The sequence below is a fragment of the Propithecus coquereli genome, unplaced genomic scaffold (genome assembly GCF_000956105.1).
Source record: "Propithecus coquereli isolate 6110/MARCELLA unplaced genomic scaffold, Pcoq_1.0 Scaffold281, whole genome shotgun sequence".
Taxonomy (NCBI): domain Eukaryota; kingdom Metazoa; phylum Chordata; class Mammalia; order Primates; family Indriidae; genus Propithecus; species Propithecus coquereli.
The window spans coordinates 2,612,162-2,627,073 of NW_012148408.1; the positions used below are offsets into that span (position 1 = coordinate 2,612,162).

Sequence of the window (14,912 nt, forward strand, 5' to 3'; positions counted from 1 at the left end):
GGTCTCGCTCTTACTCAGGCTGGTCTCGAACTCCTGAGCTCAAGCAATCCTCCTGCCTCAGCCTCCCAGAGTGCTAGGATTACAGGTGTGAGTCACTGCGCCCGGCCTCCAGGTATGATCTCTCTCCTAAGACTCATCCCCATATTTCATTTTCTTAAGCTCCTCAAATTCAACATGCCCAAGCCAAATGCCTAACCACCCACTAAAGCCCTTCCCTCCTCCTTCATTTCCTAATGTCAGTAATGGCACCACCATTCACTTGGTCATCCAAAACCAGCCTGGTTTTGGTTATCCTAAATCCTTCCTTTTCCTCTCTGTCCTATATCCAGGTAATCACCAATAATCAATAGTCACTGATCAATAAAATCATCAATAATTCTATCTCCAAAAAATCTCTTAAAACTAGCTCTGCCTTATCACCACCTTCCACTGCTTTTACCATTTCCTACCTGCATTACTGCCACAACTTTCTAATCAGTCTCATTTTTCTCCAGTTTTATAACCTCTAATAGAGTCTCTAAACTGTAGGCAGGGTCATTTAAAAAAAAAAAAGTAAATCTGATCGTGTAACTCTGCTGCTTAAAATGCTTCAGTAGACTTTTGAATATGCCACACTCCACTCATGATGTTACTTCTGCTTGGAACTGTGCTGTTACCTCCTCTTTTTCTTTTGTCTGTGTGATGAATTTCTTCAAGTCTCTGTACAACTCCTACAGAAAGCTATCCTACACTTTTCCAGACCCAGTTAAGCACTTCCTCCTCTGTGCTCCAGTAAGGTCTTAAATAGATCTCTCTCGGCACGTCTGTCTCTCCCACTGGGCTGTAGACCCCAAAGAGCAGAACTGTTACCTTTTTATTTTATATACCTGACAAAGACCTACTCGTGTGCTGAAGGAAGGAAGGTAGACATGGAGAAAGGATGGCAGCAAGGCATGACTCAACCAAAATAACTGGCTAAAGACAGGAATACAACCATTTCAGGAGTAAACACCAATCACATTTTTAACCTTCTAAAAAGAAAAATGAAATTAAACTCTGTGAACCATGAACATTCTGAAAAATGTTTGAACAGACTCAGAATGATGTTAAAATTGTTATGTTAACAGTGAATGAGATATTATTATAATAGAACCATTGGAGAAAAATCATTTACTCCTTCTTGTTTTATAAATGATTATAACTAACACTTCAATTAGACTTACCCTGGCATAACATACTATATATCTTTCATCCTATATTTCAAACTGTCTCTAGGTAGGAACATCTTAAATACCCCACAGATAGCAAGAAGCCTGTGGTATCCTGAGAAATCAGCAAAGGGTCAATTTGAATGAACCACGTTTAACAGGCTCTCTGGACTCCCACCTTCTCGGACTAAGTCCTCTGCAGTGTTAACTCCGTGTTCTATGAGCTTCTGACAGTCATCTAGTGGTTTAATGGTCTCCTGTTCAATGGTGTCCACTTCCTGCAAAAGGGTCACCAATCGCTCATCCAGGAGCTTCCCAAGGGTTCCCTTTAAATCGTTAAAATGCTGTTTGAGAACATCCCTTGTTTGTGATGCACTTTCTTTGATCTGAAAAGAAATAAGAACTCAAAATCAGAATCTCTAAAAAACGCTAATCCACAGACATCATTCATAATAATCCGAAGGTACCACAGAACCATATCTTCCATTCATTTAAAAGAATTTTTAAATTGAAAGTGTATATATTTAAGGTGAACAGCATAATGTTTGATATACATATACACAGTGAACTGATTATTACAGTCAAGCTAATTAACATGTACATCTCTTCACATGGTTACCTTTGTGTGTATGTGGTAAGAACATTTAAGATCTCTCTTAACAAATTTCAACCACAAAATTAACCACAGCCCCAATGCTGTACATTAGATCTCTAGAATTTATTCAGTGTACATAACTGAAACTTTGTACCCATTGACTAACATCTCCCACTCCCCTACCCCCATCCCTGGTAACCACTTAGCTTCTATGGATTGGATTTTTTTTTTTTTTTTTCAGAGACAGAGTCTCACTGTCACCCAGGCTGGAGTATAGTGGCATGATCATTGCTCACTACAGTCTTGAACTCCTGGGCTCAAGCAATCCTCTCGCCTCAGCCTCCCTAGTAGCTAGGACTACAAGTGTGCACCACCACATCTGGCTAATTTTTTTTTTTTTTAATTTTTTTGTAGAGATGGGGGTCTCACTATGTTGCCCAGGCTGGTCTCAAACTCCTGGGCTCAAGGGATCCTCCCACCTCTGCCTCCCAAAGTGCTGGGATTACAGGCGAGAGCCATCACTGTGCTCAACCTGAATTTAACTTTTTTAGATTCCACATGTAAGTGAGATCATGAAGTATTTCTCTTTTTGTGTCTGGCTGATTTCACTTAGCATAGTATCCTCCAGGTTCACCCACGCTGTCACAAATGGCAGGATTTCCTTCTTTTTCAAGGCTGAATAATATACATCTTCCATTCACTGATAAACCAAATGTGACTCATTTGCACAAACGGGCAAAACTGCATCAGGTCAGACAGAATGGGCTCAAATTCTGGTTCCAAAATTCACAAACTATGTCAATTTGGTTAAGTTAACTAAGTACTCATTTCCTTATTTGACAAATGAGTATAATGGTTACTTCATGGCGTTGCTATGAAGATTAATTAAAATAATCTATGTACCGCACTAGGTAAAATAACTGGCACATTGTTGTTCTCAAATAAATATTAGGAATTATTATTTGTGGAAAGTAGTCCTGGGCAACAGCATGTTTCAGTACAAAAAATTTTAATTACAAGGGGATTAAAATTCATTTTACTGAAAATGAAGCTAAGAAATGGTAGATTAGAAAGCCACAATACAAAAAAAAAAAAAAATTACCTCATGGATAAAATGCCCTCATTAGGCTAAAAGAAAACTAAGAATTTAATTAAAATCCAAAGAAGTTCATAGGAGGCAGAGCTGGGACCATGACTTAATCCTTTTTGAGTCATGGTGCTCTCTGTGAATCTCAATGGGAGATTTATAGAACCTATTCCCAAAAAAATGAATAATCTATACCCTAAAAAAAGTATTCAATTTCAGAAGTTTACAATGTCCCTCAGATCCAAACCACGGCTTGCCTGGTGCAGTAATTATGAAACTTTGCAGAAGAATCAGGTAAGGCTGCTTATTATAATTCAAACTGCAGGGTTCCATCCCAGACCTACTGAACCAGAAGCTTAGAGGAGGGACTGAAGGAGTGTGTGCTTTCATAAGCATACCTGTGACTCTCTGGCCCACTTTGTGACAAACACTGCCCTAAATCTACAGAGCCCAGATTAAGAACCCCTATTCTAGGAAATGACAGGAAAATCTTTACATCTCACGCATATTTTGAAGACAAGTAGGTTGTTTGTACAGACACCAGATTTTTTTTTTCTTTTAAAGAATTCAGGGCTGCGTGTGGTGGCCCACACCTGTAAGTAATCCTAGCACTCCAGGAGGCAGAAGCAGGAGGATCGCTTGAGGTCGGGAGTTCTAGACCAGTCTGAGTAAGAGTGAGACCCCACTCTACAAAAAATAGAAAAACAAGCCAGGCGTGGTGGCCTGCGCCTGTAATCCCAGATACTCAGGAGGCTGAGGCAGGAGAATCGCTTAAGCCCAGGAGTTTGAGGTTACTGCGAGGTAGGCTGAAGCCATGGCACTCACTCTTAGCCCAGGTGACAAAGCTCCATCTCAAAAAAAAAAAAAAAAAGCTAAGAATTCAGGTAACATGCAATTCATTTTCTCTCACTTAATAGGGAAATTCTAACTATAAGCCACTCAGGTGAATTAAAGCAAACACAGGGCTGTGGCTGTGGCTGCCACAATGCACCATGCCCCTTAACCCTCATTTAAAAACAGAAAAACACACACATACTTTGCAGATGTTAGCATAACAGTTTCATATGACACATATTTACTACCCTAGCCCTTTTGATAGCTTTCTCTTAACAAGAGAGTTTGAAGTACAAGAGAAATCTACCAAGAAAGAATATATCAAAATATGAATAAAGGATAATATTTCAACAGTTAATAAAGAAATTTATAAAGTTTTCTATTCATTTTCTAATATTAAATTTAAAAAGCAGAATACAATATTGTTTTCCAGCAATGTTTACAATCATGTAAAAAAATATACATATATGCCCATGTCCAAGGACTAATACAGAAAAAAAGAACAGCCTGATTTGCTGGGTGAGATCATAGAAACAATTTTCTCTCCTTTTGACATTAATGTAGTTACGATGATATTTGTGCAGTTAGAATTTCTTAAATCATAAAGAAAGCGAGAAATTCTAATTTACCTAATCTCTGTAGTTACCAGAGAACTTTCATGAAATAAATCCAAGTCAAAATTAAAAAAAAAAAATGAAGAAAGAAAGGCCATAAACCTAAAATGTACTCGATTTGGTTAACCATTCAAACTGTAGGATCCTTGAGAACTGGGCCCTCACCTACACAGCAACTGATAAATGAAATGTTGTTGAGTAAAAAATGAAGTTAATCTAATCTGTCACAGGATTAGTTTTTTTAAAAAAAATTAATCATGTGTGTTTTAAAGAACTTTTTAAAAGAACCGGAGAGAGAATGCCTTATGATTTTAACATATAACCTGGGATAATGTTTGAAATGCAGAATCTCAGGTCCCACCTAGAACTACCAAATCAGAACTTGTATTTTTAACAAGACCCTCAGGTGATTCGTATACACATTACAGATACCAGAATAAATGAAGACACTGTGTCAGAGCATTGTAATACATTTTGAACCACCACCACCAAGAGGAAACTCTGTAGTTGAGCACTATACTAACTACCAAGGTCCTATCTCGCTCTTTAACGGATACAGCATACACAGGAAGTATATTGGTTAGGTAAAGTCAATTTCCTCTTTAGAAAGAATTCAAAAGCTCCTTCAGCAGTTGCACAGCTTATGTTTTGTTTTTGTTTCAGAACCTCAGAAAAAAAGGAAGTACGTGAACATAAAGCAGTGAGAGCGCTAGGGAAGAGAGAATCCATTTCCCAACCTACCCCCTGTGCTCTCATTGTAACTGTGTCCCTTTTGTTCATAGAATCCCAGACATTGCCATATCAAACCTCATACTACCTTGGAATCATTTTCTTCTCCCTGAAATAGTTCACGGTTTTAAAGCCCAGTCACTTTTAATCCAATCACGTAACTAATCAAGTTCATTTGCTTGGCCTTATGAAACCAATTTAAAAACGTGGACTTCACTGTTGAGTGAAAGTTTTCATATCTGATGTGGCTCCAATGGTCCAATGTGTTCACTGTTAACACAATAAATCTTCACAACAACTGAGAGGTGGCTCTGTATTGCTTACAGCTGAAGAAAGTGAAGGTGAAAGAAGACACTTTATCCAAGGCTTCATAGTGCCTAAAACATTGATTCCAAAGACTATGCTCTTTCACTACACGAAGCTGTTTTAGTACTTAAAGATCACATTTTAAAGAGTTCCCAGATAACTCCGTAAGTCATGTATAGACCCTTCCTCCTATAACATGTATTTCTTGCCCCTGCATAAAGAATTGTGTGGTAGACAATCAGCCTCAAATGCTACCTAGCTATCTGGTGGTTTGTAACAAAGTAGATTTAAGAAGAATATAATTGACAGTCAAGGTCTCAAGAAGGAAACTAATATACATTGTTTACATTGATTAATAATATTCTAAACTAATTTTCCACTAAAACCTCTAGTGTAACAGAACACTAAAACTTACAAAGTTTCCACCAAAGCTGAGTTTAACCCCAAAGCAACTGTTTTTAAAGTTTTAACATCATGAGCTCACAAAATGCCAAAAATTCATCAAGTTTATACCTCAATACTAAGCCACTGGAAAGCCTACAGAATATTTACTTCACAACCCTCCAAGACAACAGCGACCGATATATTGTCTTCCAGTGTTTAGCTACTAAAAAGTCATAAAACCTATGTACACAGAACCTGATTTAAGATAGTTCTAGTCTTGTGGCAATATACAGTTGCTATATTAATATAATATTGTATTTCAGGAAATTAAGTAACTAGAATCTCCACTATCTTCTCTAAAACATGCATTTCCATGACTTGCTAAAAGAAGAATTTTTATCCTCCAGGTTTGATCTAAGAATTTATTTTCCTAATTGCTTTGCTAATAGGAAACTAAAACTACTTTATAAATAGAGACTGGGTTTAAAAACTATTAGCTAACAAGAACATACCAATCAAAAATAAAAGACAAAGCAAAGACATAAAATAGTCAACTGAAATTAAAGAAGCTAACAAAAATTTTTTTTTCTCAGTTCATATGAAATGTACTACATTAGCTATTTGTCTTTGCACTGACACCAAGATATTAGTCATTAACAATAATGGCAGTAACAATATAGCAGCAGCTATCATCTACCGAATACCTACTGTGTGCCAGGTACTTATACCCGTGGTCTCATTTAAATTCCACCATAACCCTGTGAACAAAGTATCTGTAACATGAGAGTGAGAGAGATGAACCTGCTCGTATCACAGAGCTAGTCTAGTGGCAGAGAATTTGAATTCAGTCTGACTCAGACATGGACTTGTAAGCACTGCTACATTGCCTCTTGTTTCTCTTATAGTTAAGCTTTTTCTTTGTTTAACGCTTATGTGAAAACTTTCAAAAAGAAAAAGAATATCCTATGATTTGGTAGTCTGTTACATTAGTGGCCCCAATGAATCAGGAACTTACACCTCCTGGTACTCATGGTCTTGTATGGTCTTGTGCAGTCCTCTCCCCTAGAATCTGGGCTGGGCCTGTGACCAGCGATGTAGTCACATGTGCATAGCAACAGCGTGAAACTGATGTTGTGCCAGTTCCAGGACTCAGCCTTCAGAAGACCTGTCAACTTCTGCTTTTGGAGGCCCTAAGCCACAAACGAAGTATGGCTATCTTGCTGGAGAGGACAAGCAGAAGGGGAGAGGAAAGAAGAGAGAAAGGAGGAAAGAGGGAAAAAGGGGCAAAGAGAGCAGAAGAGAAGGAAAGAAGGAGAAAAGGGAGTGAGGCTGGCACCAAGGCCCAGGTATGCCAGCGTTCCAACTGAGTCCTGCTAATACTAAGGCTCTAAAGATGTAAGCGAACATTCTGTCTTGGACATTCCAGCCTCAGCTGCCATCTGACTGCAACCACAAGAGTGTTGCCAAGCAAAACCAGGAGAACTGCCTAACTGAGCCCTGGTCAACCTCCAGAATTGTAAGCAAATAAAATGGTTGCTTTTTAAGCCATTAAGCTTTGGCATAGCTTATTATGCAGCAATAGATAAGCAAACCATATGAAAAAATAAATGTGTAATTCCTGATATTCTGCATTAATGAATAGGCTGCATATAATCAAGACCACAGACAATCTAAGAAGAATGCCTGCAAAAGAACACCCACCACAACATTCATAAAGGCACTCATTCAACATTTATTAAGGTCAGTATGTGCCAGGAATTGGGGTTATAGAGGCATGGCCCTGACCTCAAAAACTCTCTTTCTGGTAATGGAGATGGCATGCACAAGTAACTATAATAAAATGTATTAAGTTCTTACATAAGTGGGGGAGCCACAAACTGTCATCAGAGCTTTAAAAGGACATTCTGCTGGGAAAGGGAGTAGGAGACATTTAAAGGATAAGTTGTCAGTTGGAGAAGTAGAGGATGCTACCTTGAATAACAATAATATTTAGTGGTATTATTATTACGGTCAATATTAATTTAAAATTTTCTATGTCCTGGGAATTGTAGTAAGCATTTTAAATATGTTTCTCATTTTAATTCCCACTCTGGCCAGGTAAAGTAGGCACTATCCTTACCCTCATTTTACAAATAAGGAAGTTGAAGATCAGGAAAGTTTACTTTCTCAGCATCTCATGGCTAATAGAGACAAGTAAAATAACTGCAAATATTAGTGATTCACTGATAGCCCTCAATAATAAAAGGCTGTCCTACATTTGTTTGGCTTTTTAGATGACAAATTAGTCATATTATTTACCAGGTAATAAGAACAGTTCTTGGCTAGGCACAGTGGCTCACGCCTGTAATCCTAGCACTCTGGGAGGCCAAGGCAGGAGGATGGCTTGAGGTCAGCAGTTTGAGACCAGCCTGAGCAAGAGAGAGACCCTGTCTCCACCAAGAATAGAAAAAATTAGCCAGGCGTAGTGGCAAGCACCTGTAGTCCCAGCTACTCGGGAGGCTGAAGCAGGAAGATTGCTTGAGCCCAGGAGTTTGAGGCTGCAGTGAGCTATGATGATGCCACTGCACTCTACCCAGCGTGACACAGTGAGACTCTGTCTCAAAAAAAAAAAAAAAAAGTTCTTCTCTATCAAAACTATACATACATTACAATCTACATTGAAAAAAATCTACAAAGAAATGTACCTCAGACATTCGCACACTTCTTAATTAACATCACTGAGTTTAACAGTACTGATTCAGAATGCTTTCAATTCTCCTCAACCTCTTCCTGTATTTCAGGTGAATTCTGGACTCAACATGCAGCTTTTAGAGTGTCATATTTAAAGAAAATTTGTCACAAGATGGCTGAAAAGCCAATGTAAATACGTGGTCCTTCTCTCACTAACATAGTCATGTGCCATATAACAACTTTCTGGTCAATGACCACCACATATACAATGGTGGTCCCATAAGATTATATTTCTTTAAATTTCTTTTTAAAAATTTTTTTAAAGAGCCTATCTCCAAACAATGAGATTGTAATATCATATTTTTATTGTATCTTCTCTATGTTTAGATACACAAATCCCTTTTTTCTGAGACACAGTGTCTCTCTGTCACCCAGGCTTCAAGTCCTGGCCTCAAGCAATCCTCCTGTCTCAACCTCCCAGGGTGCTAGGATTATAGGTATGAGCCAGTTCACCTGGCCAAGATACACAAGTACTTACCATTGTGTTACACCTGCCTACAATATTCAGTACAGTAACAAGCTGTACAGGTTTGTAGCCTAGGAGGAATAGGTAACATACAGCCTAGTCTTGGAACATATTCCCATCGTTAAGCAACACATGACTGTATATGTGTGGCTTTTTTTTACCCCATTTGGTTGCAATTATTTAGTTTCCGTCCAGTGTTTTGAGGTACCTGAATCAATACATTTCAGCCTATCACCAACAAATACTCCCTAAGTATCTATGTATTGATAATAGACTCTATTTGCCTGTGCATTTAAAATTAGGCTGCACATTGGAAAATGTTCTTGATAAATGCTTATAATATGCTAAAAAAAAGAAAAAAATTGGATACAAAGTTGCATACACAGTAATCTCTCAACTTTGCAGAATATGTACAGAATGATACACCAAAACATTAAATACAGTTTCTGTAAGTAGTAGGAATATAGGTTATTTTAAAATTATTTCATATGTTTTTGGTTTTCCCTAAATTTAGACTTAACCTTTTCTTAAAATACTATAATAGGGACATTTTAAGTACTACTGCTGTAATAAATTACATTCCAACAGATTTTTGTACTGTTTTGAAAACGGGTAAGAGAAGGGGAAGTGGGAGATAAAAGGAGCAATAATAGCTTTCTTTTCTTTGCTAAACTACTAAGACTTCCTGTCTTGGTTTTCTGAAATAACTTACTTTTTTTTTCCACTGAGTTCTATATCTGTCCCAGTCTTTAACTAGTATGTTACGTGTTTTCAAATCCTGTAGGAATAATGATCTATAGAGAACCCGGTGTTACACATTAGGAATATCAAGAATACTATTAATAGTTATGAGCCAGGTGTGGTGGCACATGCCTATAGTCCCAGCTTGAGCCCACTGGTTTGGGGTTGCAGTGAGCTAAGATCACACCACTACACTCTAGCCTGGGTGACAGAGTAAGACTTTGTCTCAAAAAAAAAATGAAAAAATGAAAAATGAAAACAAAATACTATGGAAGACATTCATCAAATGGTCACAGTACAGATATTAAGACATGCTAGGACAAGCACTGGCTTGAGATGGTCAATCACTCACTTGTGTATCTTTTTATAATTATCTAACAAACAAATGTCTAATATTTCAAACAATGTTTTAATCTTGAGAATAAGCCATGGCAATTTATGAAGATATACCTTTAGATTAAACTATAGAAATCGGTAAAGAGATGATGAAGTGGTCATGGTGTACTCTAAGGCAGTATGCCTCAATTTTTAATGTGCATACACGTCACACCTGGTGATCTTGCTAAAGCACAGACTCCGGTTCAGTAGGTCTGAGGTAGGGACTGAGATTCCACATTCTTCACAAGCTCCCAGGTGATGCCAATCCTGCAGGTCACAAACCACATTCATAGTAACAAGCATCTAAGGGACATCACTGGCCAGAGTTGGGCAGGGCCCTTACTAAATAGTATCTTAATGAGGTACCAGGATCAGACCATTTACTCTGAAGGAGCAGAGACTTGCTTTTTTTTTTTTTTTTTTTATTTCAGCATATTATGGGGGTACAGATGTTTAGGTTACATATGTTGCCCTTGCCCCCCGCTTCCCCTGCTAAGTCCGAGTTTCAAATATGTCCATCCTCAGAGACTTGCTTTTGTCAATGCTCTGAGAGACACTGAATCACCCAACTAAAAGGCATATGATAGCCCACATATTCATTTTATAGAGTGAACTATAACTGCACACAAACGAAAATACTGGCATTTCCCACCATTGGCCCTCCAATACCTCAAGCTAATCCCCTTTTGATAACACACAAAGATGGAGTTTCTGGACCAACAAAGCTTAAGCACCAGGTCCTGGACTGTGGCAATGTCATCAAGGTAGTGCCACCCTGTGATGCCTGAATAGCCAGCAGACGTCACTACACCTTGATCAGTTATCTGTTATCAGTTATCTGTACTTACAACAAGCAAAAAAGACAATGATGAAAAACACAACAGAAGCAAAATCTAAAAATAAATATACAAGAACTTAGGTTTTTCTTACTTGTTTTGTTTTGGGGGTACTAATCTAATAATCAGCCACTAAATTCCTTAAAAAACACAATATGCTAAAACTCACACAAGAAGAAAAAGAAAGGAATAAATTCATGAGGGCAGCGGTCTATCTCCCTGACCACAGTATCTAGGCCTAGGAGTACCTCAGACCTACAACAGGCACTCAATAAATATTTATTAAGTGAATGAACAAATAAATATTTAAGGAGAGTGGGAGTTAATTTCTTTGGTATTTACATCTTAGTACCTAGGATTCCAGAGAGCTATAAGAGAACTGTTCTTAATGATTTCAACATCAGCTAGGCCAGGTTGGCTGTAAACATTATCTGATTTCCTGAAGACAACAAATAGCTCTTTAGCTTTTAACTTAGTCAAACAGTAAGAGTTACAGACAACCCTTGCATTCCTACATAGAACTTCCTTTTCTCTGAAAACAGAGGGCAGGGCCCAAACTTAACCACAAGAGGAGAAACTGCTACATGTTGGCAGTTGTTTTTGACAGAATAACTTAAAGAGATTTTTATTCTTCTTTCTTCTAGACTTTCATACACATGATTTCTTAACATGAGGCAAATTTCATGCAAGATTTTAAAGGGAAAGAAACAAAAGCAAAGATAAAAAAGTATGCCAAGAATTCCCCAAAAGGTCAGACAAAAAGTTGCCATGGGCCGGGCGCGGTGGCTCACGCCTGTAATCCTAGCACTCTGGGAGGCCGAGGCGGGTGGATCATTTGAGCTCAGGAGTTCAAGACCAGTCTGAGCAAGAGCGAGACCCCGTCTCTACTAAACACAGAAAGAAATTAATCGGACAACTAAAAATATATAGAAAAAATTAGCCGGGCATGGTGGCGCATGCCTGTACTCCCAGCTACTTGGGAGACTGAGGCAGGAGGATCACTTGAGCCCAGGAGTTTGAGGTTGCTGTGAGCTAGGCTGATGCCACAGCACTCTTGCCCGGGCAACAGAGTGAGACTCTGTCTCAAAAAAAAAAAAAAAAAAAAAAAAAGTTGCCATGTGATCCAGCAACTCCTAGGTATATTCCAAAAGAATAGAAAACATCCACACAAAAAGCTATATAGCAGCATTACTCATAATAGTCAAAAAGTTGAAATAAACCAATGTCCAGTAATTGATGAATGGATAAAGTGTGGTATATCCATACAACAATTATAATTCACCCATAAAAAGGATTGAAGTACTGATACATGCTATTAAATGGATGAACCCTGAAAACATTATGCTGAGTCAAAGAAGTCAGTCATAGGCGCTACATGTCATATGGGTCAATTTATATGAAATGTCCAGAATAAGCAAATCCATAGACAGAAAGTATTAATCGTTTAGTGGCTGCCAGGGGTTAGGGGAGTGACAGCTATGGAGTATGGGATTTCTTTCTTTTTTGCAAGCTTGAAACGAAGTTTATTGATGAAGGACAAGATAGGTTTACAGAGCAAGAGCGAGATACACGTTTACAGAGCAAGAGCAATTTACGTTCACCACAGAGTCACCACAGAGTGGCGAATGGGCCTCTTGTCATAACAAAAAGGCCTCAGATTTCTTTTTAGGGTGATGAGAATGTTCTTGAATTAGACAGCGATGATGGCTGAACAACTCTGTGAATATACTAAAAACCGCTGAATTGTAAACTTTAAGGCATAAATTTTATGGTATGTGAATTATATCTCAATAAAAAAGCATATGCCAAAAGGAAATAAAATCAGCAAGTAAAAAATACAGACAAAAGGTAGCATCCCTTCCTCTCTGCTCTTCCCATCCTTCCCCCATGCAAAATCTTTGACTAAAAGGTCATACATTTTATGTAGTTATTCTGAAAATGACTGGAACCATAACCACCAAACAAAAGCAGCTGCTTATTTTGATAATATTTTTGTAACACACACCTTCCTTAAAATGCAAGTTGACAGAGGACTTATTCCACAAACCCAAACACACACAATGCACTAGAATTAGCTTTGAGGAGAGACATTGTTGTCACTGGCATTGGCACAAAACACATTCTGGTTCACAAAAGAGAACTACACTATTACTCAGTCTAGTTAGAAGGCAGTGTCACCAGGAACCTAATTGTGATGGATGTTCTTTTGGTGTTTTCTGTCTCAAGCCTGAGACAATGGGCCTCAAAAACAAAACAAAAGCCCATACTAAACTACACTAAGTTATAGGAAAGTATGTGCAGTATTTAAATTATCGGATATAAAATTTAAAAGAACATAGACTTGGAAATTGAACACTAAATCATCTAGGATGGGATCAAACTAAATTCTTTTTAATTTATCCAATATTACATGAGAAATTAGTAACTACTCCCAGGTACTAACCTCATTCATTTCGTGTCAACTCTACTGCTTAACTGCTGATGCAGAGTTAACAACAGTCATGCTCATACATAATGTATCTTAACTAGCTGAAACATTAGTGATATAATAAGAGGTATTTTAATCTCTTTCTTTTTAAACAATGTTCTAGATTTACAACCTCTATTTCAAAAGAGAAGGAATAATGCAGACGTTTTCAAAGGGAAATTGAGATGAGTGCATTGAAAGGCCTTGAAAGGCCACCAAACCAAGACAGTCATATCTAGATTCTGCTCCCGGTTTTAGTACGAAAATACAAATGATGCCTGCCTTACACCAGCTCTACAAGGATTTTAAAATATATAAAACCCAAAGCATGTTGAGTACCCTTAATGATGAGAATATCCAAAGACACTGTTATCACAGCGCTATTCTACCATTTTCAGATTCCATGCAGCATGGGAGTTCCTAGGATGACGATATAGATTAATATCTAGTGTGATCTAGAGAAATTCAGATGGAATCCTACCCACTCAGAAAGCATTTATTAAGCACTTATGTTAATAGCCTGAAGATTATCTGTCCTATCACACATTGGCAGTGGGTTATATCTTTTTCTGTATATGTTTGAGGGTGTAGAGAAACCATGTGGCATTCCCATATCTTTGATAACTCCCTCCCCATGGAACAGATAACTGCACCACTTGAAAGTTTATTTAGCTTCTCCTTTCAGTTCTCCTCTCTTTAAATGTCTTTCCCTTTCCCGACGCCTTTGTAGTCCCTCTCAAGCATTTCATTTTCCTTCTTCTGCCTTCCAACATAGCTTCACCTTCACCTTAAATTCTAATCTGAACCATCCAGAACAGGCTTACTCTAAATGATTTTTTAAAATGCATTCAAGATCACATGAGATATTATTCGGGCCTAAATCCCATTCATTTAGTGTTAACCCTAATGCTTCTCAATCCCTATCTCTGCACTTCTCTCTCCTTAGTCCTCCCCTTCCAATGTCCTTTTTGTCTCCACCTTTTGCTCTCCCCAGGTCACTGCCCCCACCTTTTCCTCGGGCTCTCTAAAATCAATCTCTATCTACCGCAGATTTTCCCAAATAATCTCCACTTTCCCTAACTCATCACTACCCTCTGTGATCCCCGCGGATTTTGCTCTGGTCCTTCATTCTCCCCAACTTCGGACACCACCCCATTCCCATCACTGCCCCACAAAGTTGAGGGAACGCTCCTCACACTCTCCCTCTCTCCGTCAAACTTGTCTTCCCGTTGATCTCCCCAGCTCCCACGTCCCCCATTCCCAGACCTTACTAGGTCTCCTTTCCCCTGCAGAGCCTCTTCCCTTCTTCCTTCAGAGTTTTCATGCACTCCCACAACCTCGGAGCCCTCACTGCCCTCGCCCACCGCCCGGCACCCCGCGCCCTTCTCCCGGCCCACAGCACCCCTCCGGGCGCGGCCCTCCGACCTGCCTCCGCGCCTCCTGCAACCCTTGTAGCCGATGGCCCAGCTCCCGCCGGTAGCTCTGCGCCGCCTCCACGTTCTCGCGGGCCTCCTGCAGCAGCAGCTCGGGCTCCAGTTCCATCGCCCCCTTCATCCGG

The 14,912-nt window shown here is 38.9% G+C and overlaps 1 protein-coding gene across 1 annotated transcript in view; it reads right to left on the reverse strand.

The window, feature by feature from the left end:
- Positions 1-14,912, reverse strand: part of CRLF3 (cytokine receptor-like factor 3) — a 55,332-nt gene extending 40,420 nt beyond the window's left edge. The window contains exons 1-2 of the mRNA XM_012648231.1: positions 14,780-14,912; positions 1,337-1,573 (exon numbers count right to left, since the gene is read on the reverse strand). Of these exons, the coding sequence (XP_012503685.1) occupies positions 1,337-1,573; positions 14,780-14,908 (366 nt within the window). The 5' untranslated portion in view covers positions 14,909-14,912. The remainder of the gene's footprint in view (positions 1-1,336; positions 1,574-14,779) is intronic.